The sequence below is a fragment of the Orycteropus afer genome, unplaced genomic scaffold (genome assembly GCF_000298275.1).
Source record: "Orycteropus afer afer isolate SDZICR_OR568_19922 unplaced genomic scaffold, OryAfe1.0 scaffold00585, whole genome shotgun sequence".
NCBI classification, from domain to species: domain Eukaryota; kingdom Metazoa; phylum Chordata; class Mammalia; order Tubulidentata; family Orycteropodidae; genus Orycteropus; species Orycteropus afer.
In genome coordinates, this window is record NW_006922172.1 from 1057647 (window position 1) to 1085251 (window position 27605).

The window sequence follows — 27605 nt, forward strand, 5'->3', positions numbered from 1 at the left end:
GTAAGTCCCAAGGTCGGCAGAACACAGCAGGCTGCTCAACAAAGACAAGGCTACATGCAGGGTTCAAGTGTGCCATAGGCTAGAGACCATTCCCAAAGCTTCTCCTTAAATACAGGAAGCAGACCACATCCCAAAGGCAGCTATTCAGCTGCTTGTGGTAGATCCCACCATGGAGTTGATTGCCAGTCTCATCATGGGGAATAACTACCACCAGCTGCCCAACCACTCAACCAGGCCCAGCCAAGTTGACACACAAACTGAACTACCACAGATATGTATTATTATGTGTGTGTATATATATGCATAATATATGTATGTATTGATTATGTATTGACTGTCTTTTTGTTACTTTTTATGAAAACTAGTATGGCGTATTTGTTTCAAATGTGAAAAGTTTCTATATCCTAAGATGGCTTTCAAGCAGAATTGCTATATTGCAGTAGAGCAGTTGCATGTGATGTTTATTTCCCTCGTTCTTCTAGTTAATACTCTTCATCATAGTGGTCACTTGCCATTTATGATTTGGGAGCCTTAATTGCTATTGTGCAAACAATTTACTCAATTCAAATACCCTAGTCAGCATTGAAAAGTGGACTTATTACAGAAAAGGACCTGTACCTCTGAGGAATTCTTAGAGTGTTAGTAAGAACTTCACTCTTCGCAGAGTCCCTGGATTTCTGTTGCCTTAGAAAATCACTAGTCTGAGTGCTCTCTGGGTTGGTGCTGTTGGCTTGTGCACACCACCACTTATCCATCTCCCTAATTTCCAGTTGGGTGTCTTCCCGGTTTTATTTACAGAGGTTCAGGTTCACCTTTATGAACTTTATATACAAAAGCTAAAAAGCATCCTGAGCTTTTTGTAAGTGCTAACATTTGAATTGATTTCTTGTGTTTATTACTAAGCCTTTTTGTAAGATACAAAGCTTCTGGAGGAGTGTTCACAACTGTGTTTATATTCCTATAGGTGATTCATTTGGAGAAAATCACTAGTGAAATGGGTTCTGCCTCACAGGCTAACATCCGTCTCACATCTCTTAAAAAGACACTGGCAACCACACTATCACCACGAGTCTTATTACCAGCCATCAACAAAACTTACAAGCAAATTGAGAAGAACTGGAAGGTTAGATTTATATTGGGTATTAGGCTTTGGAGAGGGAAAGGTGCTACTTAAACTTTTAAATTTCACTTAATAATACGGTTATTTAATTCCTCTACAAATGCGTCACTGACTTCTAAGAATAATTAACATGGTACATCTTATTGTGTTGTTGGTAGGATCACATGGGTCCATTTATGAGCATTTTGCAGGAGCATATTGGGGTAATGAAGAAGGATGTACTCACCTCTCACCAGTCTCAGCTCACCATGTTTTTCTTAGAGGCTCTGGACTTCAGAGCACAACACTCAGAGGTCAGCTTATTTACACTCCCAAAATGCTGAAATTGTTAACTTTCAAAATAACACTTGTCAAAATAATTTAGAGCAAGGTGTCAGCTATTAAGTCACTTCTTCTGTTTTCAGAATGATCTGGAGGAAATTGGAAAAACTGAAAATTTTATCATTGACTGTTTAGTAGCCATGATTGTAAAACTTTCTGAAGTCACCTTCAGACCCCTGTTCTTCAAGGTCAGTCTTTTCTCCTTCATATATGTCCTTTGTGTGAACACAGATATGTTTTTTTAAAAAACAGTTGCTGTTGAGTCAGTTCTCCCTGATGGTGACCCCATGCAAGTAGAAAAACACTAATACTACTTTGTCTTTTTAGCTGTTTGATTGGGCTAAAACTGGAGATGCCCCAAAGGACAGATTGCTGACATTTTACAACTTAACAGATTGCATTGCTGAGAAACTGAAAGGGCTTTTTACTCTGTTTGCTGGCCATTTAGTGAAGCCTTTTGCTGACACCTTGAACCAGGTGAACATCTCCAAAACAGGTTGGTAGCTCATTTCAATTGTTTACCCACTTTGCTAAGGCACAGTAAGTACAAGGCATGACCTAGCTAGGCTAAGGTATGTGACTTTTTACTTTGTAGTTATTTGTCAAAAACTGAAGTTTTTGTTTTACCTTAGTGAAAACATGGTATTAATATATTGACTCATTTGAGAGAGAGAGATTAAGTGAACAGCTATTAATGTTAAGTCATTGGAAGTAACTTTGAAACATCAAAATTTACATTGGTTTATTCTCTAATGCTTATAAGCAACCCATCTGGCAACTCAGGTAACTTAAGTTGCTGAATGAGGCATTACAATCTTAACAACTCTAAAAGAAGGAATCATTTATACTAGATGCCATCAGTTTTAATTGCATTTTACCCTTGTCCAGACTATGATTTCTAGGTTATCTTAGAAATACTCTTTGGATTACAGTCATGGTGGTTCACATTTAAATTGTGAAAGCTTCATCTTTTTTCTTTTTTCACTCTATCTACAGATGAAGCATTTTTTGACTCTGAAAAGGACCCTGAAAAGTGCTGTCTGCTGTTGCAATTTATCTTGAAATGTCTATATAAAATTTTCCTTTTTGATACTCAGCATTTTTTAAGTAAAGAGAGAGCAGAAGCTTTGATGATGCCCCTGGTGGATCAGGTAACTAACTGGTTTACTTATTGAGAAAGTCATCATCAGTAGATCTTTCCTGGTTTCATATCTACTGAAATGACAGTATAGTAGCCATTGTTTTTAAGGTTTTCTTAATATTGGGTATTTTTAATGCAATTTATATTTCAAAATTCACTTCTCATAGATTTAACTCAACTTCAGAGTAGAGTTTATTGAGTTTTACTTTTGAATTTTTTAAAAGGAAGACATAAAGTCTCATTATAAAGTTTTTATTAACTTTAATTTGATTTCTTGAGAATGTTTTGGGGTGTGGCTTCTCTGGAAGAATTTAACCAAGATGTTCTACAGGGAAAGGAATACTAAAGGCTGTGAACCATCTGAGTTCCCTGCAGATTTAAGCCCAGAGAAATTCCAGAAGGTGGTAAATGTGCTTTAGAGAAAATATCAGACTACAAAAAACCAAACTCACTGCCATCAAGTCGATTCCAACTTAGAGTGAACCCCAATGGGTTTCTAGGACTGTAAATCTTTATGGAAGCAGATTGTTTCATCTTTCTTCTGTGGAGCTGCTGGTGGGATTGAACCAGGCTTTTGGTTAGCAGCCAAATGCTTTGACTAGAGCTCCTTAGTATCAGACTAGTGGCTGTTTTTTGATCCTGCTAACATCATGAAAAGTAGTAAAACATTTACACAAGGGGTAAGAATATGTAAGTCCGTCTTTTCTTGACAGTTGGAAAACAGGCTTGGAGGAGAAGAGAAGTTCCAAGAACGGGTAACGAAGTACCTGATACCTTGTATTGGGCAGTTTTCAGTGGCCATGTCAGATGACTCACTGTGGAAACCACTGAACTACCAGGTTCTACTGAAGACAAGAGACTCTTCACCCAAGGTTAGGAACTGATCAGGGTTGATCCAACAACCACTGATATAGCACATTTTCACTATGGAATACAAACTTAAGAGTGGACCATGGTAAACTGATGGGAAAGTATTACTACTGGTCATCTAGTGCTAAAGGTCCACTAGGCTAGGCAGAAGTTTTGATTTTTATTTACAGGGTATTAATAAATAATAGTAATCCCTCACCACAATGATGTGTTAGGCACTCAGGAGCCCTAAAACATTTTCTAAATACTTTTAAATCTTGAATGGTAGAAATTGGAAGTAATTCCTTTTGTTTTTAGTGACATTTAAATTTCAGTATGGTATCAGAAATGTTTTCATTTGTGCAAAGAACAGCTCATTGAGTTAGAACAGTACAGGCAGTTCCCAGATGACAAGTTCTGTTCCTAAGTCTGTCTTTAAGTTGAATTTGTACCTAAGTCAGAAGTTAGGTATGGTTTGTTTGTAATAATAATCACTTGGTCAAATGTTTGTCTTAGTATTTTAGTAAATAGTATACAGTGTACCTTTCTGTACACAGAAGACATTAAAGAAACACTTAAGATGCCCTGTTTGTTAAAACATCTTTAACATAAAATATAGTAGTAATAATAATGTTTTAATGCTTGTCACTTTAAAGTAGCACCCGTTTATTATTACAAACCACTGTATGCACTTTAGATTTTTAATATAATAGGTTTTACAGGAGTTGGTTTATAACTATAGTTTGCACTTAAGTTGGATATTTGTAACCCAGGGACTGCCTATATATATCTCCATTTATGTATTTGACTTATGATTCTGTAATGTAAGTTAAATGGTAGTGGTAGAAATACACTGTCATGGGTAGGTTGAGTGGAAGTTAAAATTCTACACTTGAGTGTCAACGTTTCAAATTAATTATATTAGAACCTTAATGGATATAACAGATTAAAGCGGGATTTTATTAATAGGACTTATAAGTTCAAATTTATAACCTTTATTTATTAGGGAAAAAAATGAGGCTATTTGGATGAACCCTCAAATTTTGAGTCTTATCAAACTGATTTTCATATTTTACTTTGATTGTAGTTTCAAGAAAATGCTGATTCAACATAGTTACATACAGTTTTTAAACAACTCACCTTACAGCATCCACATAGTCTTTAAATTATCCCCAAACCTGAGAGAAGACTAGTTGGATTTTTGATTCAAAGTGAATTACTAACCGAAGAAAGCCTAAAAAATGCTTACATTCCTGGTCATACATAAGTCATGTGAGAAACACTCAAAACTTACTTTAAAGTTAGAAAACATCTATTCTAGGACACCATAACATAGTGAGTGTGTTTTTTCTTCATCTCTGAAGTGAGCTGCCCTGGACCATTCCCAGTCTGTAGGTAGGGAGTTCTGCCCAGAGATGCCAAGAGACGCTCGACTGCACAGGGCCCACTTTGGTGCAGTGGAATTTGATAAGACACTTCAGTTTGCATGTGCTGTTTTATTAGTTTTGTTTTTTAAATGAAAGTATTACTAAAAAGATCTTCACATGAAGCATCATCTACTGCCTAAGGCACTTGACTGCTAACCAGAATGTTGGTGGTTCAAACCCACCAGCCACTCCTTGGAAGGAAGATGGAGCAATCTACTACTGTAGTGACACTGCCTCGGAAACCCAAGGAGGGGTCGCTGTGTGTCGGGTCCGACTTGACAGCACATAACAATACTAAAAAACAGTTTGAAAACTACTGATCTATAAAGTTACCCATATTGTAGACAGATCCGAAATTAGTAAATAAAGTGGTATTCTAAGCTGAAAGTTGAATGGACAGAATGAAGTGGGAAGTTACAGCTTGTTTAAAGTCAACACAGATTTTAAAATAATACAGCAATACTGCTTTTTCTCATCATTCTTTGCCTTTTTTCTCCTTTCAGGTTCGATTTGCTGCTTTGATTACTGTGTTAGAACTAGCTGAAAAACTAAGGGAGAATTATATTATCTTACTACCAGAATCCATTCCTTTCTTAGCAGAACTGATGGAAGGTAATTCCCAAACTTTTAAGAAATAATTACAGTGGAATTTTTTGTAGATATGCCAACAATAATCCATATGTGAATATAATGTGCTAGGCAGTTAGTTCCAGTCCCCTGGCTGCTCCCATCTATAGTCGGTGTAGGCAGCGTAGGCTGAGCTCACAGTTTGAGTGCAGTGGAGGAATGCTATTAGGAAACGACTGCCTTGGAATCATTTGGGACGTTATTTACAGTGTAAGATGCACTAGCAGCTTTAGTTTTGTTTTTTTAATAAAAGACTGTAATACGGTTTTTCATCAACCTTATAACATTTATATTATTCAATATTTTGGTCCCCAGTTGTGGAGTTGCTGTATCTCGATACCAAATGCCAATAAGGGTACAGTAGGCATCCACCTATTCATAGTGACTAGCTCTGGTAGCATAGTGCCTAATGCACTTGACTGCTAACCAGAAGGCTGGCAGTTCAAATCCACCAGCCACTCCTTGGAAGGAAGGTTGGGCAAGCCACTTCTGTAGTGATACTGCCTCAGAAACCCAAGGAGGGGTCGCTATGATTCAGGTCCAACTCAACGGCAAATAACAACAACATTTATTCAGGGTTGTGTGTTAGGTGCTTTATATAGATTATCTCATTTCATTCGCATGAGGTTTATACCACTAATCCTATTTTATACAGTAGGAAACTAGAGGCTTAAAGGGATTAAATTATGTGATGAAGGTAACAAAGCTAGCGAGTGTGCTAAAAGGAAACAGAATTTAAACTAGGTTTGCACTACACTACCACATGCCCAGGAAGATAAACAGTGAATCTTAGTAAGGAGGGATGGATGATGGAGCCAAGATAAATACTTATATACTAATGATTCACTGATTACCTAACAAAAATAATTATACTCTCCTTGTTTCTTCTATCCTTCTAAGATTCTTCTATTCTTAGTGAGCTTCTAAAGGAGTGGCATTGTTGGGAGTGTTAGAGTTCGTGTTCAGCTTCCCAACAGTGTGTTTCTGAACCTGTAGGAAGGGTGTGAAGGCAGAATGGAAGAATATGGAGGGTGCATTCCTGGGTGCTTTCTGCTTAAGGTGCTTTGTTTCATATTTCTGATTGAATGACTGCCATGAAGAATTGAGCTAATGATAATTGAGGCAGGAAGATTGACTCATTTTAATTTTGATTATTTTTTATTTTCAGATGAATGTGAAGAAGTAGAACATCAGTGCCAAAAGACTATTAAGCAACTAGAAGTTATACTGGGAGAACCACTCCAGAGCTACTTCTAGAACTTTGTTTTTCAGTGTTTCATACTTTTTTTTAGATTTCACATTTTTTTGTTTTTGGATTTAGGTGCTATGTTTCTGTTGGTGCCTTAACACCTACTTGGACTAAAGATACTTACTCACTTCTTTATAATATTCTCATCTTGTTTGTGCTACTACATAAACTTCTCCTTCCAGTTTTATGTATTTGCAAAAAGAGTAAATGGTACATGGTGTTTTTATACAGACTGCTGTGTTTGTTTGTTTATACATTTATCTTACATAGGCTTTTCTGAATAAAGTTACTAATATTGCAGGCATGTATGATCATCTAGAGTTAATGGAACCTCATTTAGACAGGAAACCCTTAACTTTTCTGTCAAGGAAATGTGTGTGTACATGGTATCCATGTCAGCAATTTCATACAGAGTATCTTTCTACTTCAAGAACATGACAGTTACTCAGCCCTTAACCAAAATACCTTCTATCTGTAAGTAATTTGGGATTTTGCATATTTAGCAGATGATGATATTGTTATTGTTGTTGTTATGTGCCGTCGAGTTGATACTTCAGCCTATTATTTTGTGTACCTTAAGAGGGAAGTAGTCAGGGAATACACCTTTCACTCAGGACTATGTTGTATCCTGTGCTACTGATAAACAAACAGCCCACACTTGGCTGATCATACACACAAAAAAGGGGCCCAGAAACACTAGGTTGCATGAAGGCATCCCTCCAGGATTAAGAATTACTCTATTTCCATAACAGTCTAAGATAATTATTTATTTAAGAAAGAAAATTAATTTCAGTAATTTTTAATGCTTTTGAAGTTCTGTAATCTCTAGTACTGTGTGTGTCATGGTGAAGCTTGGAGGTGAGAATTCAAATAACATTAAATTTGCCTTTATTTTTTAAGGAATTTAAGAACTGCCCTATAGAATGTTTACATTGAGTTTGAAAGCCTTTGATGTGATTTACTACAGAAATTTAATGCAGAATTGTGACAGAGCAGCAAAAGGCCAACTTACAGTTTCAATAATAGCTTGCTAGGAATGCCTGTCTTTAAAAAATGTCTCAATTAAATAATAGCTTCCTTCTTTAAAAGAAAAAAAAAAAAACCACAAGATTTGGTGTTTATTCCATCAAAAAGTAAGTAATACCAGAGTGTAGAACAGAAAATGAACTGTAAGATTTACAGAAACAGTGCAGATGGGCTTTTTTTTTTTTTTTCTTCCCCTTAATGGCCTAGAGTCTCCAGCATTTGTCATGTTGTGCTGATGTTCTTTATGAAGGAAAAAGCATCCATGGGGATTCTAGAGCCTTCTTGCCTTCTACAAGTTTCCCTGCACACCCCCATCCCTACAGTGTCATTTTAAGCTTGTCAAGACTTTCTGCATGATTAATTCAACATGTTTGTTAGGAAATTACTGAAGGCTAGCAGTTTCTACACTGAGTACTTTTTACAAGTAAGAGACTTATTAATAGTATTCTTTTCATTATAGAGATGCAAATAATACTTAACTAAAGTCTCTTAAGAATATATTCATAAATGTGGCAGAATCAGCCCAATAATGTAATATGATAAAATGACCTGACTGAAGTAGCTCTCCCCCTTTGCTACTTCTAAACTCTTGAAATTTCATGTAGCAAGATCTGACTTGTAAGGGTTCTACACAGAATTTCTGCCAACTGACTTCAAAGAATAGAAATATTGCAGAAATGCAACAGTTTAACTTGCTGATACAGGTTTGATTTAATCATTCAGAGTAAAAGTGTTTTGATCTCAATTGCTAATGATGATGGACTAATTTTTAAAACAACAAAGAGGCAAGTGTTGATTTGAATGCAGACAAGCAACAGACTTACATTACTTTTTTTCTCCCTACTTCACTGGTCTTTCAACTGGTGTATCTTTTTTTTTTTTTTTTTTTTTTTTAGGATTTGGGTGAAGATTTACAGAGTAAATTCACTTTTCATACAGCAGTTCACATATACTTTGTCTCATGTCATTGACCAAAATTTATAATGCAGCAGCTCCCCTCCCACTTCCTCCCCATAGTTACCTCCTCCCAGTGTCCATCCCTTCATACTCTTCGAGAGGCCCATTGTCTGCCAACCCTGTATATGATCTTGGATACACTCTCCATTTAGACATACATAATTGTTTAGCTTGTTCACCCATCTATCCGTCCCTATACCCATGTTTGCTTTCATTGACAACTCAGTATTGTATTTACAAAGGGGTTCATATTTGTTGTTTGTACTGCCCATGTAACTCTCTCTGTCTTTCTCATCCTCAATACTGCCATATTGGTCACTCACATTTGGTACATTGCCCTTCTCTTCACCCAAATCAATATTTATCTCTATCTATCTAACAGCATTCCCTCCCCTCCCCTCCAACCCCTGGTAACCAACAAAGAAAATGTCCTCCAATAGATAAACCTTTCCTTAACTTTCACAATAACGGACTAATACAATATTTGTCCTTTTGTGACTGACTTATTTCGCTCAGCATAATGTCCTCCAAGTTCATCCACGTTATGCGGTGTTTTGCAGATTCTACATTATTCTTTAGCGTTGCATAGTATTCCATTGTGTGAATGTACCAAAGTTTGGTTATCCATTCCTCAGTTGTTGGACATCTAGGTTGTTTCCAAGTTTTGGCTATTGTAAATAGTGCTGCGATGAACATCGGCGTGCATATATCTGTTCTTGTTATGGCTCTCACTTCTTTAGGGTATATACCTAGTAATGGGATGGCTGGGTCAAAAGGTATTTGTATTTCCAACTTTTGAAGGAATCGCCATACTGCTTTCCACAATGGTTGTACCATTTTACAGTCCCACCAGCAGTGTATGAGAGTCCCAATCTCTCCACAACCTCGCCAGCATTTGTTATTTTCTGTCTTATTGAACTTTGATACTAGTGCTGGAGCAAGAGGGTATCTCATTGTTGTTTTGATTTGCATCCCTCTAATAGCTAATGATCGTGAGCATTTCTTCATATGTTTGTTGGCCGCTTGAATATCCTCCTGGGTGAAGTGTCTATTCATGTCTTCTGCCCATTTTTTAATTGGATTGTTTGTCTTTTTGTTATTGAGGTGTTGGAGTGTTCTATAAATTCTAGAGATAAGTCCCTTGTCAGATATGTTATTACCAAATATTTTTTCCCAATCTGTAGGTTCTCTTTTGACTCTTTTGGAGAAGTCTTTGGAAGCACATAAACATTTAATTTTTAGAAGGTCCCAATCATCTGGCTTCTCTTCTGCTGTTGGTGCATTTTGAATTATGCTTGGTAGTCTATTTATACCAAGTATTAGGGCCCTTAAGTTTGAGCCTAAATTTTCCTTGAGAAACTGTATAGTTCTAGGTTTCACATTTAAGTCTTTGATCCATCTGGAGTTTGTTTTTGTGTGTGGTGTGAGGTACAGATCTTGTTTCATTTTTCTGCAAATGGATCTCCAGTTTTGCCAGCACCATTTATTAAACAAACATTCTCTTCCCCACTTAATGGATTTGGGGCCTTTGACAAAGATCAGCTGACTATAGGTTGATGGATCTATACCTGGGTTCTCAATTCTATTTCATTGGTCTATGTATCTGTCATTGAACCAATACCAGGCAGTTTTGACTACTGTGGCTGTATAGTAGGTTTTGAGATCCGGCAATGTGAGACCTCCTACTTTGTTTTTCTTCTTCAGTAGTGCTTTGCTTATCCGAGGTCTCTTTCCTTTCCATATAAAGTTAGTGATCATTTTTTCCATATCCCTAAAGAATGTTGATGGGATCTGGATTGGGATTGCATTGAATGTATAGATTGCTTTGGGTAGAACTGACATTTTCATAATGTTCAGTCTTCCTATCCATGAGCATGGGATGTTTTTCCATTTATTTAGGTCTTTTATGGTTTCTTGAAGTAGCTTTTTATAGTTTTCTTTGTAGAGGTCTTTTGTGTCTCTGGTAAGATTTATTCCCAAGTATTTTATTTTTTTTCAACTGGTGTATCTTACTTTCTGATAGTACCTATTTGTTTTTAGTAGTAAGTCTAATATCCACGCTGCTTTTGTTAACCCATAAATGTTTTAAAAGTTGAATTCATACTGCCTTTATCTTAAACTTTCTGTATGAGGATGTGCAGGCCTTTGACTTATTAAGTTCAATCACTGAAATACACATTGACGTATTTCAGGGGTATGTACTGAGATCAGCTGCCTTGAGTTTGACATCAAGTTAAATGTCAACATTCATGTGTTTTTGTTTTGTATTGCTTTTTCCTTAATCTTTGTACTGTTTTGAGATTTTATGTTAATTTGTTGGTAAAGTTTTCAGATAGTACTACCCAATGTAAGTTAACATCAACTCTTTCAGTTACAGGACATGATAGAACAATAGTACGAAAGCAATCACTGGTGAAAAAATAGTCTTCTATAAATGAGTGTCTTTAGGTTAGTTGATAACCAAGTAACTCTTTTAACCCTGGTGGCCCTGGTAAGCTTAAAGCAATGCCTATACAAAGAACGGTGACCCAGTGAAGAGCACAGATTCTAAACTCAAGCAAAAGGGAGCTGATCTTGTCCACCATTGTGTACATATCCCCGGCTTCTAGCACAGTGTTGACAAAACATGAGGTGCTAAATGGATATTAGCTACTGTGTTACAAAGGCACTTAATACTTGCTGAATGTGAAGTGCAGTTAATAAAGAGAGCAACAGTGGGAGCATGAGCAGAGTGGCCTTAATGGAAGATATTTAAGCTTTAAGTTGCTGTTGCCCCAGATTTCCTTATTCTGTGCCCAAGGACTGAGATCAGTAGAGTTAATACTATGCAAGCTCATTTTAACAATATAAACAATATAATGACAGTGAGATGAGTTTTAAACCAGACCAGTATTACGTAAGCCATTTTGTATTTCTGTTTTTATAGCAGTCATGTCAACTACCAGCTTCTTACTTCCAATAAGTTGATATCACCATCGATTTCCAGCGTGTCAATGTTGCTAAGCTCTTTAAATCTATGCTTGTACTCCAGGCTGTGTACACCATTTATCGCAACTTTGAATTCTTTAACATCACAATAAATTATCATCTGAAAGGAAAGTAAACATCATTAGTGGTTTCCCTTGGTTTAAAATTTTTGTTTGCTGTACACTAACAGTATGTCAAGAATTAAACCATATAGTTTGCTTTGCACAGAGAAGTTCTCCCAGCCTGTTGCAGCTTATTTCCCTTCTCCAATTTCTATGACACCCTATGTAGTGTTAAGTATACTGGTACTGGCACCTATGGGAAGTTGCTTTGTTACATGCCTGGAACCCTACTCTATCCCAGGGCCTTGCTGGCCTTCCTGCCCTCAGCACAGCCCTCTCCTGACCCTTGCTCCTGGGGAAATGGAACACTGCTCCTCACCAATGTTTGGGAACAGTAATGAAGTAGAAAAACTGATTTTTGGTTTTTTGGTTCCTCATTTACTGAAGAGCTTATTCCAATTAATAGGTTTGGAACCAAGGGACTTGGGTTCCAATTTTATCTGCCTCAAACTATCTCTAGAGTCTTGGTCAAATCACAATGAATATGGAACTTCAGAAGTTGAGGGCCTTATTTGGGATTGTACCACTGCATGGTGATCCTGATCACCTGCCAGTATGGCACATCGTGGCATCAGTCTGTTTCTCAATAGCTCTTCAAAAACTCAGTATTCAGTCTAAGTAGTAATTAGTATTCTGGCAGATCCACTTCAGAAGGTTATTAGTCCTTCAGAGTTGTCTGCCTAAAACTCAGGGTTTTTTTTTAAAAAACAACCCTATCCTTTTAAGTCATCCTCCTCATGAACATCATACTTCTGATACCATGCTCCCCATGCCATGATCAGGCTACTGATTCTACCATTAGTTTACCACCTGTACTGAAAAAGCCAGTGTATTTCTACCTACAGCCCTCCCAAGCAAGACTTTGAAAGAAAGCAGAGAGGGACAGCACAGCCTAGCTGCTAAACTGGCCCCATCCCCAGAGGTCACACAGAGGCACAAAATCTCAATATGGAAAGAAGCAAATTGAGTGTTCTTTTGATAGGGGTAATGGAAATGGATGCAGGGAGAAATGAAGAAGAAGTGGAATTCTGTAATAGAGCTAACTGGCAGAAATGAAGGCTCTAGGGCTACACAGAGAACTGGTGTCTCTATAACCTGACATGGTACCCCACAAGAATGGAAGAAGTCCCAGGTTCATCTAGGTGGAAGAGACTTGACAATGTGCATTTAAAAAAATCTAAGGGGAACACTTAACACCTTGCTTCATACTATGGCTCAGAAGGGGAAAAAAATTGGCATCAAATGGAGACAGTGGAAAAGGAGTCAAATAGCTACCTATATAATATCAAAGTAAGCAGAGCCAATGAAATTGAAGCAAAAGAAATGGCATGCACATTAGAGAGTGGCAAATCAAAACAATGAGATACCATCTCATACCAGCACTAATGGAAAATTCAACAAGATAGAAAATAACAAATGCTGGCTAGGATGTGGAGAGACTTAGACTCATACACTGCTGGTAGGACTGTAAAATGGTACAACCACTCACTGGAAAACAGTATGGTGATTCCTTAAAAAGTAGGAAATAGAAATACCATCTGATCTAGCAATTCCATTAACCAAAAACTAAACTCACTGCCGTTGAGTCAGATCTGACTTATAGTGACCCCTCCTTGGGTTTCTGAGGTGGTATCACTACACAAGTAGATTGCCCAATCTTTCCTCTGAGGAGTGGCTGGTGGATTTGAACTTCCAGACTTCTGGTTAGCAGTCAGATGCCTTAGGCACTATGCCACCAGAGCTCCTAGCAATCCCATTACTAGGTATATATCCTGAAGTAAGAGCCAGGACACAAATAGATTATATGCATACCCATGTTCACTGCAGCACTATTTGCTTGCAAAGAGATGGAAACAACCTAAATGCCCGTTCAATGGAAGAACTGATAACCAAACCATGGTACGTACAGTGGAATACTATGCAACACTAAAGCATAATGTAGAATCTGCAAAACACCTCATCATGTGGATGAACTTGGAAGATGTTATGCTGAGTGAAGTAAGTCCATCACAGAAGGACAAATACCATCTACTATTGTAAAGTCAAGGAAAGGTTTACATATGGAAGGAAATTGTTAATTACCAGGAAGGGGAGAGGAGGTAAAATTACTAGATCGGTAAGAGACAAATATTGATTTGGGTAAAAGAAGGGAATATACCAAAAGTGAGCAACCAACAAAATAACACTAAGGAAAAGGAAGACAGGTGCACAAGAGGCACAGACAACAAAGATAAAACACTTTTCACATACACAATACTGCATTACCTACCAGTAATAACAAACATCAATCTGGAGTGGATACATAGGTAGGCAGGCTGAACAGATATGTCTGAGCAAAACGGAATACGCCCATGACCATATATAAATTTGGCAGATGATATTTCTACATACGTATTTGTATGTGCTATAGGAATGTCCATATATATAATAGAGCTAACGGGGAAAGTTATGGTAACTTTTTAGCCACAGCCAAAGTCCCTAAGGGGGAGAGTTGTTGGGCCTGTGGGCTCAGAACCATGGTTGTAGGAGACATCAAGCTCAGTTGGCATAACATACTACACAAAAACATTGTTCTACATCCTACATTGGTGAGTAGCAACTGGGGTGTTAAAAGTTTGTAAGTGGCCATCTAAGATGCAACAACTGGTCTCTCCTCATCTGGAACAAAGAAAACCAAAGACACCCAGAAACAATTAGTCCAAGGGACTAGTGGACCATGCCTACATGACCAAGACCAGAAGTAGATGGTGGCTGGCTACCACTGTCAACCACTCGGAAAGGGATTTGTGCAAGGAGATCCTGGATAGAATGGGAGGAAAATGTGGAACAAAACTCAAAATGATAAAGACCAGGCTTACAAGTCTGATAGAGATTGGTAAAACCCCTGAGACTATGACCCTGGGTCACTGTTTGGGCCTAGAATTGAACTCACTTTCATGGCTTCCAGCCATACAACAGCAAGGCATATAAGGTGAGCATTTACACCAAGCAGGTACACTCTTTGGAACAAGCATCCATGGAAGATCAAAAGGGCTGTATTTGCACAGGGAAACAGCTCAGAGGGCAAGAATGCATAGGAAAGGAGAAAGAAGGAAACCACAGGGAGGAAAGTGGGAAGAGAGCTATTACACTATGGGGATTAAAATCACTGTGATGAAACAAAATATGTGTGAGCTGTTATATGGAAAATGAATTTGCTCTGTAACCTTTCACCTAAGTCACAATTTAAAAAAAATTCAAAATAGCATGCAAAACAAAAGGACAGACAGAAAGAAAAAGGGTACAGAACATGCCACAGACAGACCCCAGCCCAGGTGATAAAATCACTCTCAACCATCTGATAGTAATGAAAACATGAATTTGATAAAAGTGAAATTACAATTCTGAATGATATTTTTTAAAAAGACTAGATGAATTTTTTAGGAAGTCTGGTAGCATAGTGCCTAAAGCACTTGACTGCTAACCAGAAGGCTGCCGGTTCAAACCCACCAGCCACTCCTCGGAAGGAAGATGGGACAATCTACTTCCATAGTGATACCGCCTCGGAAACCCAAGGAGGGGTCGCTATGAGTAGGGTGTGATTCGACGACACAACAACAACAACAACAACAGATGAATTTTAAACAAGGAGTAGAGATACTTTAATATCATATTGATGGCATAGTGGAAAGATCTGAATGAATCTCAACAAAAGCATGTTTAAAAGGCAAAACTTTGAAATAAACGGAAGGAATCTATGGAAAATTGACTGTAATGATCCATAATTACTGTTCCCAAAGTAGAAAACTAGCAAATGGAACAAAGAAGATATATTTAAAGATACATATAACGTATCTATTCATCTCTCCAGCTAGCCAGTCTTGTGACTGTATTTACCTACAGAAAGATTTCTGGAATGTGGTTAACCTAAACTTACTAGTATTACCCGAATTAATAGATTGGGGATAAATTTTTAAATTTTTCATCTTGATATTTTTCTGCATTAGTTTAAGTCCTTATAATGGGCACATTTTTTTTTTTTTTTTTTCCTAAAACAATAAGGGACTTGTGTAAAAAAGCAGAAGCAAATATGTTAAGATAATAACTGGTCTATTCTCGGGGTTAGGAATATGAATTCCTTTTTCATTTTAATATAGAAGATCAAAACTTGAGGCAAAAACAGGTCAGAAAAACAAGTGACAACACTAGCTTCCTGTCACCCAACCACAGAGAACAACTTCCTTCTACAGCACTGTTGTCTCTATCTTCCAAGTAGCTCGTTTACACTATGATATCTGCCAACTCAGTAAGTCTTTGTGAGGCCCTTCCCACCTCCAGTGACTTGTTCAAATCATCCCCTACGTCCAGAAAATCCAATTTTCTTGAACCTCCCAGATCCTTCCCAGCCTTCTGAATGCCAAATTAGTATCTACAATTTCCAGGGATCCTTCCATGATCAGCCTTTCTATGATCTGCTCTCATCTATTACTCCACATACTAAACACTGCATTGAAGTGGATTAATGTCAAACAGACCAAACCACATTTCACTATCTTCCATTCAGCCTTTTAAGAACTATTCATGCTTTTGACAATTTTGATGAGTCTCAAGAACTCAAATGTCCAGAGCATGTGACAGTTTAAAATGTGAAAGCATGACTTTTATCAATGATTCTAAGTGACCATGTGAGGCAGTGAGTCACCTAGGCCAGTAAGTGAACCTAGCCAACCAGCCAGAACACTCATCTGAAGGAGACTGTATTTCCTGCTCAGCATCCCAGAAACACTTTGGGAGAAGTATGTGTTACCATGATAGTCATATAATTGGAAACTCAGGGATTTTAGTTCCAAAGATCTAAATGTATTCTTCTTGACTATATACAAACTCAAGGAGCATTGCTGATGTAGTGGATAAGACAAGTGACTGCTAACCAAAAGTCAGAGGTTCAAACCAACCAGCTTTTCCATGCAAGGAAGATGAGGCAATCTACTTTTGTAAAGATTTACAACCTTGGAAAGCCAATGAGTTGAAATCAACTCAATGGCAGTGGGTTTTGGGGAGTTATGTACAAACTCAGGAGCCCTACTGGCGCAGTGGTTAAGCAACTGAAAGGCTGGCAGTTCAAACCCCTCAGCCACTCCATGGGAGAAAGATGTGGCAGTCTGCTTCATAAAGAACACAGCCCTGGAAACCCTATGTGGCAGTTCTACTCTGTCCTATAGAATTGCTCGCTATTGGGTCACCGTGACTCAGAATTGAGTCGAAAGCACTGGGTTTTGTTTTGTGCTTTTGGTTTTTATGTATAAACTCGTTAGGAGAAAGACTGACTACCTAACACTGTACAACCAAGATGGGAGCTGATGGATAGATAGTGAAGGTAGATTTATGGTTTCTATGACCTCATGCTCACTTAGGATTAAACGTATTATTCCAGTCCTGAGACAGGTTCCTCTTTAAATGCTAATTAACTGATGTTAGGCTACACAGTAATCTGCACTATGATAAGAAATGTCAATTCTAATGCAAATGATGTGGTACTCTACTAGTAGAGTTGGCCATTTTTACCCATTCTCTATGTTACAAATGGAAGTATTCAAAATGTCCAAACAAACCCACAATCTCCACATATTAATTTAAATGGACTACTTATCCTATCCCCACCAGATGGAACACACAGGAATCAGATTGACTACATCTGTGGCAAGAGGTGGTGGAAAAGCTCAATATCTTCAGCCAAAACCAGGCCAGGAGCTGATTGTGGAACAGACCATCAACTTCTCATAGGCAAATTCAATTTGAAATTAAAGACAATGAAAACAAGTCCAAGAGAGCCAAAGTATGATCTTGAATATATCCCTCCTGAATTTAGAGATCATCTAAAGAATAGATTTGATGCATTGAACACCAATGACCGAAAGCCAGATGAATTATGGGAAGATATCAAGAACATTATCCATGAAGAAAGCAAGAGATCACTAAAAAGACAAGAAAAGAAGAGAAGACCAAAGTGGTTGACAGAGGAGACTCCGAACCTTGCCCTTGAGCAGAGAATCGCTAAAGCAAATGGAAGAAATGAAAAGGTAAAAGAGCTGAACAGAAGATTTCAAAGAGCAGCTCGAGTAGACAAAGCCAATTACTATAATGAAATATGCAAAGACCTGGAGTCTGAAAACCAAAAAGGAAGAACACGCTCAGCATTTCTCAAACTGAAAGAACTGAAGAAAAAATTGAAGCCTCGAGTTGCAATATTGAGAGATTCTATGGGCAAAATATTGAATGATGCAGGAAACATCAAGAGAAGATGGCAGGAATACACAGAGTCACTGTACCAAAAAGAACTGATCAATCTTCATCCATTTCAGGAAATGGCATATGATCTAGAACCAATGGTAATGAAGGAAGAAGTCAAAGCTGCAATGAAAGAACTGGCGAAGAACAAGGCTCCGGGAATTGATGGCATAGCAATTGAGATATTTCAACAAACAGATGCCCCATTGGAGGCACTCACTCAGTTATGCCAAGAGATTTGGAGGACAGCTACCTGGCCAACTGACTGGAAGAGATCCATATTTGTGCCCATTCCAAAGAAAGGTGATCCCACAGAATGTAGAAATTATAGAACAATATCATTAATATCACATGCAAGTAAGATCTTACTGAAGATAATTCAGAAACATTTGCAGCAGTATATTGATAGAGAACTTCCAGAGGTTCAAGCCGGATTCAGAAGAGGACATGGAACAAGGGATATCACAGCTGTTGTCAGATGGATCTTGGCTCAAGGCAGGGAATACCAGAAAGATGTTTACTTGTATTTTATTGACTATGCAAAGGCATTTGATTGTGTGGATCATGACAAATTATGGACAACATTGAGAAGAATGGGAATTCCTGAGCACTTGATTGTACTCATGAGGAATCTGTACCTTGACCAGGAGGCTGTCGTTCGAACAGAACAAGGGGACACTACATGGTTTAAAATCAAGAAGGGAGTGCGTCAGGGTTGTATTCTGTCTCCACACTTATTCAATCTACATGCTGAGCAAATAATCCGAGAAGCTGGACTGTATGAAGAACAACGTGGTATCAGGATTGGAGGAAGAATCATTAACAACCTGAGATATGCAGATGATACAACTTTGCTCGCTGAAGTGAGGATGACTTAAGGCACCTAGTGATGAAGGTTGAAGAATACAGTCTGCAGTATGGATTACATCTCAACATAAAGAAAACAAAAATCCTCACAACTGGACCAATGAGCAGCATCACAATAAATGGAGAGAAGATTGAGGTTGTCAAAGAATTCACGTTGCTTGGTTCTACAATTGATGCCAATGGAAGCAGCACTCAGGACATTAGACAACATGTAGCACTGGGAAAGTCAACTGCAAAGGAACTGTTTCAAGTGCTGAGGAGCAAGGATATCTCATTGAGGACTAAGGTGCGCCTGACACAAGCCATGATATTTCCAATCGCCTGGTATGCATGTGAGAGCTGGACAATGAATAAGGAAGACCGAAGAAGAGTTGACGCTTTTGAGTTGTGGTGCTGGCGGAGAATGCTGAAAGTACCATGGACTGCTAAAAGAACTAACAGATCTGTCCTGGAGGAAGTGCAGCCAGAATGCTCCTTGGAAGCAAGAATGGCCAGACTTCATCTCACCTATTTTGGTCATGTTGTAAGAAGGGACCATTCCCTGGAGAAGGATGTCATGCTTGGTAGGGTGGAGGGTCAACGGAAGAGGGGGAGGCCTTCAACGAGATGGATTGATATGGTGGCTGCGATGATGGGATCAAGTATAGCAGGGATTGTGGGGTTGGCGCGGGATCGGGCAGTGTTTCGTTCTGCTGTGCACGGGGTCGCTATGAGTCGGAAACAACTCGACGGCACTTAACAACAACAACATCCTATCCCCTGCTCCCAGAATTGCTTTTCTCTCTCTTTTTTTAATCTCACCTCAAAGTACATTCCAGGACTAAATGGGAAACAGGTAATATTTCTCTCTTCTTCTCCCCAGGACTCCCGAAGAAAAGAGTTTCTTACAAATGCTTTAACATTCAGGCGTGGGTTCAAATGTAGAGCAATATCTCTTGATTTTCCTGCTACCAGATCAACATTAAAGCTTTTGAGAAAATAAAAGAAAAGGAGCTTAATTAGCCAAATAGGAGAGGGTAGTGGCAGTTTCTGAAATTTTAAAAATTAGAACTGAACTATGACAATAGCCATGAAACACATGTATGGACACCGGAATGAAGACAGAAGTGAAATTTTAAACTTTTGAGTTAGCCTCCCATTGAGATAAGTATGTTATTTGCAAAATAAAAACGTAAAAACTTTGTAATCAAAAGACTTAAAGCTAAAAAATGGAACAATTAATTCAGACTGCAGAAATCAGGTCTCCTTTGAAGCAGGTGTTCTCTTTTCATGTTCTTGTTATGTATGTTCTTCTTGAAAGTCTGCAATTCATTCTAGGAAATAGTTCAATTTCACGCTTTCAGAAACCTGGGCTCCTCTGGGAAAATAACTACAGCAAAAATTTTATAAGTTACATAATAAAAAGAGGCGTAACAAAAGATCCCTTATCTTATGGAGCTGCCTGTAGTTCAATTAAGGCAAGGGCAAGGTCCTGTAGAGAGGTGGGAAGGGTACTGCTACCTTCTCATCTGGCCAGAAAAAGCCTAGGTCAGAACACCACAATTTAGTCCTGGCTTTGCCAACAACTTACTAACAGTCTAACCTCCATTTGCTTTAAAACTTACCTTTCAAAGGAGGACAATGACACATAGCCCTACTTATGTCACACAACAGTGTTACAGGAATATAAGGAGATGAGTGATACACAAGGAAAGTATCAGCACTACTACTGGTAACTGAATGGTACTAACCCTTTGGCATTTGTATTCACTTCTCCTTTAATGACAACAGTCCGTTCTGGGCCCATTGAAGAGTTGAGTCTTGCGGCAAATGGCAGAGTCTGAAAAGAAACATAGTCATCAGGACTGGGAAGCCTGCAGAAAGGGATCTCATGGGATAACTGTCCAAAGGGCACAGGGAGTTTAAGGGCTGTTACACTGTAAACTCTACAAGAGGACAAAATCTGACTTGACCTCAGATGTATCCCTAGCAGCCAGCATCTGCCTAGCACAAAGCAAAAACTCAGTCAATGTGTTTTAGATGATGATATGAATGGGCACAGAGCAAGTAAAACTCACTGGGTAAAGGCCACATATGTTTAGGGTCTAAAAGCAGTATTCTATTATCTTGCCTGAAGTAAAGTAGCCAAGCTGGGGGAAGCTAAGAAGATACACTCTAAAGGTGCTAACATTTTACACATGGTTGACTATGAGATCTCACCAAGGAACAGCACATGAGTGTGAAATGGCCACTTGGGGTTTATATTAGGGATATAGGTCACGTATAACAGCTACTATAACTTAATTTGTTATGCATAGTTAGGAAAATTTGGGGCTCTTCAAACCTTTGAAACATAGTTGGTAGGTAGTATTTTGGCGCAAGTCAAAGTGTGACTGACAGTCGAATCTTTGTTCCTGGTGTAGACAGTTCTGGGTACGACTCTAGAAATGTCTCCTTCTCTATTACTAGGCTGTAGGGAAACAGTTCTACGGTAAGGTATGGAATGAATGCACTCGATTTCCATGATCAAACTATTCATTTTCCTAACAATTTTAAAAGATGTCTCACATGTTACAAACTAGTCTAAAATACTTACAAGCTGTGAGATGCCAGACCTTTGTACCTATTGGAAGAGGAAAAAAAAAAAAGAACATTTTAAAAGGTAAGAATGATATTTACTAATATGAACAGTCTGAATAAACCTGGTTAGGGACTAGTACAAGAATGCCTCTCTGACCTGAGTGTAAACACACAGGCAGCCAAAGCTTTAAGAGTGGGTGTTAAGGAACTGTAAAGTGCTACAAAGACTGGGAATATAGTCTGATAATCCTGTTAGTCTGAATCCTTTATCCTCCATCAAAAGTTAGTAACATTTTATAGTAGTACAAATGGGAGCTCTGGTGGCATAGTGCCTAAGGCACTTGACTGCTAACCAGAAGGCTGGCAGTTCAAACCCACCAGCCACTCCTCAAAAGGAAGGTTGGGCAATCTACTCTTGTAGTGATACTGCCTCAGAAACCCAAGGAGGGGTCACTATGAGTCAGGTCCAACTCTATGGCAAATAACAACAACAACAACAGTAGTACAAATAAGCTTTAAAAATTTACTTGTCAGAACTCAAATTATTAAAAATCCCAGACTTACTGGGCCAGCTGAGACTAGAGGATGCCCTCAGACTACTGCCCTGAGATACTCTTTAATCTTGAACCAAACCATTCCGAGGTCACCTTTTAGCAAAACAGAATGGCACACAGAATAAAGGATATTATCCGTGAGTATGGTGTTTCATTAAAAAACTAACTATATGAATCAAAAGGTCAACAGTTACTCTAAAGAAAAGATAAGAGAATAAGGGGGCAGGGAAACTAGAATACTAGAAACAGAAGCATCAGAACACAATTAAAGAGAATGCTGACAATTCCAATAAGAAGTCAGAATAGGCAGGCAAACTACACAGAGCCTTTTCAATAAAGAAAAGAGAAACCCATTGATAACAGATACAGAAGATAACCCTGGAGCCCTGAGCTGTATCCAGGAAGGATACAGAAATGGACTGAACTCCAACTAGTAGAAGAACCTGCATGAAAATAGTGAATAAGGAGACAAATGGAGCTGCAGACTGTCAGTGATCCTGACGGGATGGACAGTTTGGATATTTCCAAGTGGTGTTAGGACCTAATAATTAACCTAAAAATCAGCCCTGCTGGCCAAGGGCTGTGCAGAGGACTACAGTGGTGGCTGATGACTAAAAAGGGAAACAGCAAAGATGGAGACAAACTGAGCTGTGGACTTTTGGCTGTCCGGAGTGTGCAACCATTTTGAATGTTTACAAGTGGTTCGACCATTTTGGATATTTAAAGTGATGGTGTTCTCTAAAATTCCAGGGACCTAAGAATAGGCTCCACTTGCCAAGGATAGCACAGACATACTAGAAGCTGAGCACTGGAAAAGTGCAATATTCCCTTTGTTACTCTTACACCCCACACCCTCTTGGTGAATGGAGGTGCAGCCATCCCACACCTCCACCCACCTTCTGGGCAGCAGGAATTCCACCCCAGTCTGTGTGCTCTGACAAGCCTTGGTGCCCTGCCCCACCCCACTGAGATTTGTTTTTGTTTCTTTTTGTTTTAAAATTATTCTTTTCTTATTATTATTTTGATAATTACTCTTCCCTTGCTATGTTCTAGTTTTTGGCTTCTTCTCTCCTCCCTATCCAGGATCCCATTTTTTTCTTCATTGTGGTTCTACCCATCTCGTGTTTTTCTTTTTCCATTTTTTCCTTCATGATTCTCTTACTCTTCCTCTTTTCTCTTACTCCCCTCTCCCCAGATGTTGGGCTTTTTTTTTTTTTTTTTTTTGTCTCTTTCTATTCATATTTATTTTGCCTTTTAAAAGTGTTTCAATATTTCATCTCATTTATTGCCTTTCATCCCTTTTTTTTTCTTTCTCTTTTTGGTGATTGTTCCTGTGTGTTTATTCAGTGTGTGTTTTTTGTACTCTCGCTTTTACTTTTTTTGGTGGTTTTTTGATTATTGTTTTTGTCTAAGTAAGTGGGAGACAGCAACCATGACCATATGACCCAACAATACCTGCACCACCTGCAGACCCACCTACTGAATGAGGACCACCCTTTGCTTCTGCACCAACTGGCCAATGAAACACAACAGCAAGTACAAGCCAGACTCACCCTTAACTGCTCTTCACAAACAGTTAGTAAAGTTCTCTGCAGCCACTCTCATTCTCTATCAAACCACCAGGAAACAGGTAGTGAGTGCATAAGTGCTGCCAAGTAGTGAACAGAGGTGAACAGTACTCTGCTCACTCAGATACATCCCAAAACAAAAAGAAAATTTGGGGCAAATCACTCCAACATATAATCACCAATGAAATATAAATATAACAACAACACAATGTCTCAGAGACAACAGATCATCACAGTCCACATGAAGGAAGATAAAGCAGTAGAAACAAGGGACCAGGATACAGAGCCAGAACACATCCCTGAGGAAGAAGCAGCATTGGGATGCCCTGAGAAGGAATTCAAAAGAACTATATTTAGGTACCTTCAACGGATTGAGAGCCAGATCAAGGAAAACAATGACAAAATTAAGGAAAACACCGACAACACCTTAGAACAATATCAGAAGACAATACAAGAACAAAATGACAAAATAAATGAAAAATTAGAAATGATACAAAATCTACAGATAGAAATGCAGAAGTTTATACTAAATTTTCAGAAATAGACAACACATTGAGTGGGAAAAGGAATAGAATCGAATCAACAGAAGATAGATTTAGTGGGACTGAAGACAAATACCTCAATACTTCTCTGGAAAGGGATCAATCAGAAAAAAGATAAAAACAAATTGAAGAAAGCCTGAGATTCATGTGGGATACCATCAAAAGGAATAACCAATGTGTAATTGGAATTCCAGAACAGGAAGAGACAAATAACAGCACAGAGAAAATACGGGAAGATTTGCTGGAAGAGAATTTCCCTGATAGGATAATCAAGATAGAGAATGAGAGTGGCTGCAGAGATCCCCAAACAGGACAGACCCCAAAAGAAAATCACCAAGACATATCAAAATCAAACTCACTAAAAGCACAGACAAAGAAAGGATTCTGAAAGCAGCATGGGATATACAAAAAGTTACCTACAAAAGGCAACCAATAAGACTAAGCTCTGATTTCTCAGCAGAAACCATGCAGGTGAAAAGGTAATGGGATGGTATATATAAAACCCTGAAAGAGAAAAATTTCCAAGCAAGAGTTATATACCCACCATAATTGTCTCTCAAATACAATGGAAAAATTAAGACATTTCCAGATAAGCATAAATTAAGGGAATTTGTTAAAACCAGACCACCTTACAAGAGATGCTAAAGGGAGTCCTTTGGACGCAAAACCAATAACAGCAAACAACCAACCATTAATATGCATGATGACATAAACCAGAAACCAACCAGTTATGGAAGTATTCAAAGTAAAATAAGCTTACAAGACTGTAAACAGGGAACCAGAGACATCAATTGCCAAATGAGGACAACTATAAAACAAAAAGAGGGAAAAAATAGTCTAGTTACAGTCCTACTAAATGGTGAGGAAGTCAAGAGAACTGCAAGATAGAATGGACTATTCTAAACTAGGGAAGAAAATTATAAATCACAGGGTAGCCTCAAAGAAAAATGAGAAACTATCACATCAAATGAAAAAGAAGGCAAGCACAAATATTTAGCAAATACTAAAACAACAGTTTGACTTGACGGCACATAAAAACAACAACAAAAAAACAACAGCAACAATGGAAATAGCATGATTCATAAACAAAATGAGCTCAGCACAGAAAATTATATGGAACAAAGAAATCAGAACCACCACCAAAAAAAAAAAAACAAAAAAAAAACACGTAACAAAATGACAGCTACAAATTCATACTTGTCAATAACTGTACTGAATGTAAATGGAGTAAATGCACTACTCAAGAGACGGAGAGTTGCGAACTGGATAAGAAAATATAACCCACCAATACGCTGCCTTTCTCTAAAAATACACTAAAAATCAAAGGCTGGAAAAAGATCTATCAAGCAAATGGCAATCAAAAAAGAGCAGGAGTGGCAATATTAATTTCTGAGAAAATTGACTTGAAGACAAAAACCACCATAAGAGACAAGGAAGTACATTATATAATGCTCAAAGGATTGATTGAACAAGAGGACATAACAATAATAAATATCTATGCATCCAATGAAAAAGCCCCAAAATACAAAAGCAGACTTTAACAGAATTGAAAAGGCAAATAGATGACTCCACAGTCACCTTAGGAGACTTTAATACACCACTTTTAATCAAAGATAGAATAATTGGAAAAAAAGTCAACAAAGACACAGAAGACCTAAACAATACAATCCACCAACCTGACCTTATAGACATCTACAGAGCACTTCACCCAGCACAATATCCATTCTTTTCCAGTGCACATGGAATATTCTCCATGATAGACCATTGTTAGGCCATAAAGCAAGCCTTAATAAATTTAAAAACACTGAAATATTGCAAAACATCTTCTCAGATCACAATGCTATAAAATTAGAAATCAGTAATAGGAAGATTAATAGAAAAAGAGCAAACACATGGAAATTGAGTAACATCCTCCTTAAAAATGACTGGGTAATAGAAAAAAAGAAATTAAAAAATTCCTTGAATCAAATGAGGATGAAAACACAACATACCAAAATCTTTAGGACATAGCAAAAGCAGTGAACAAAAGTGAATTTACCGAAATAAATGCACACATCAAAAAAGAAGAAAAGAGTCAAAATCAACATGTTAACCCAACAATCTCCAACAATTAGAAAAAGAGCAGCAAAAAAAAAAGGAGGCCTACAGTCACCAGAAGAAAAGAAATAACAAAGATTTGAGCAGAAATAAATGAAACATTAGACAATAGAAAAAATCAACAAGACCAGAAGTTAGTTTTTTGAAAGGATTAATAAAATTGGCAAACCACTGGCAAATTAAACAAAGGAAAAGAGGGAAAGAAAACAAATAACATGAATAAGAAAGGAACTGGGTGACATCACAACAGAACCAACTGCGATAAAAAGGATAGTATCAGGACACTATGAAGAACTGTACTCCAACAAATTTGACAATGTAGAAGAAATGAACAGATTTCTACCAACATACTACTTACTTAAATAACACAGACTGAGGTGGAAAAGTTGAACAGATCCATAACAAAGTAAGAAATTAAAAAGGTCATAAAAAAATTAACAACAAACAAAAGCCCTGGCCAAGAAGATTTCACTGGAGAAGTCTATCAAGTGTTCAGAGAAGAACTGACACCAATCCTACTTAAACTATTCCAGAACACAGAAGAGGATGGAATTCTCCCAAATTCATTTTATGAAGCAAGCATAACCATGATACTAAAACCAGGCAAAGACATCACTATAAAGGAAAATTACAGACCAATATTCCTCAAGAATTTGGATGCAAAAATCTTCAACAAAATCCTAGCCAACAGACTACAACAAGGTATCAAAAAAAATAATACATTATGACCAAGTGGGGTTCATAACAGGTATTCAAGGATGGTGCAACATTAGAAAAACAATCAACGTCATCCATCACATAAATGAAAAAAAAGAACTACATGATCATATCAATTGATGCAGAAAAGGCATTTCATAAAATCCAACACCCATTCCTGATAAAAACTCTCAGCAAAATAGAAATAGAAGGGACATGCCTCAACATAATAAAGGCATATATGCAAAACCAATAGCCAACATTATTCTGTGGAGTGAGATGGAAACCATTCCCCTTGTGAACAGGAACCAGATGAGGATACCCTCCCTCTAACACCACTTCTATTCAACATTGTACTGGAAGTCCTAGCCAGGGCAGTAAGGCAAGAAAGGGAATTCAAAGGCACTAAAATTGGTAAAAAAAAAAAAAAAAAAAACAGAAGTAAAACTATCCCTATTTGCTGATGATATGATCTAATACACAGAAAACCCAAAAGACTCAGCAAAAAACTCCTGGAAATAACTGAGAGATTTAGCATAGTGACAGGACACAAGATCAACATAAAAAAAAAAAATCATTTGGATTCCTCTAGACCAGCAAAGGAGCTCTGGTGGTGTAGTGCCTAAGGCATTTGACTGATAACCAGAAG

At 37.9% G+C, this 27605-nt stretch overlaps 2 protein-coding genes across 2 annotated transcripts in view; one reads left to right on the forward strand and one right to left on the reverse strand.

Moving 5' to 3' along the window:
* HEATR1 (HEAT repeat containing 1) overlaps positions 1 to 6742 on the forward strand; it is a 115784-nt gene extending 109042 nt beyond the window's left edge. The window contains exons 38-45 of the mRNA XM_042783022.1: positions 965 to 1123; positions 1279 to 1413; positions 1525 to 1629; positions 1769 to 1937; positions 2438 to 2592; positions 3296 to 3454; positions 5362 to 5470; positions 6654 to 6742. Coding sequence (XP_042638956.1) covers positions 965 to 1123; positions 1279 to 1413; positions 1525 to 1629; positions 1769 to 1937; positions 2438 to 2592; positions 3296 to 3454; positions 5362 to 5470; positions 6654 to 6742 — 1080 coding nt within the window. The remainder of the gene's footprint in view (positions 1 to 964; positions 1124 to 1278; positions 1414 to 1524; positions 1630 to 1768; positions 1938 to 2437; positions 2593 to 3295; positions 3455 to 5361; positions 5471 to 6653) is intronic.
* Positions 6743 to 11655: 4913 nt separating this feature from the next.
* Positions 11656 to 27605, reverse strand: part of LGALS8 (galectin 8) — a 64581-nt gene continuing 48631 nt past the window's right edge. The window contains exons 6-10 of the mRNA XM_007956232.1: positions 21516 to 21542; positions 21264 to 21389; positions 20671 to 20759; positions 19742 to 19907; positions 11656 to 11805 (exon numbers count right to left, since the gene is read on the reverse strand). Of these exons, the coding sequence (XP_007954423.1) occupies positions 11656 to 11805; positions 19742 to 19907; positions 20671 to 20759; positions 21264 to 21389; positions 21516 to 21542 (558 nt within the window). The remainder of the gene's footprint in view (positions 11806 to 19741; positions 19908 to 20670; positions 20760 to 21263; positions 21390 to 21515; positions 21543 to 27605) is intronic.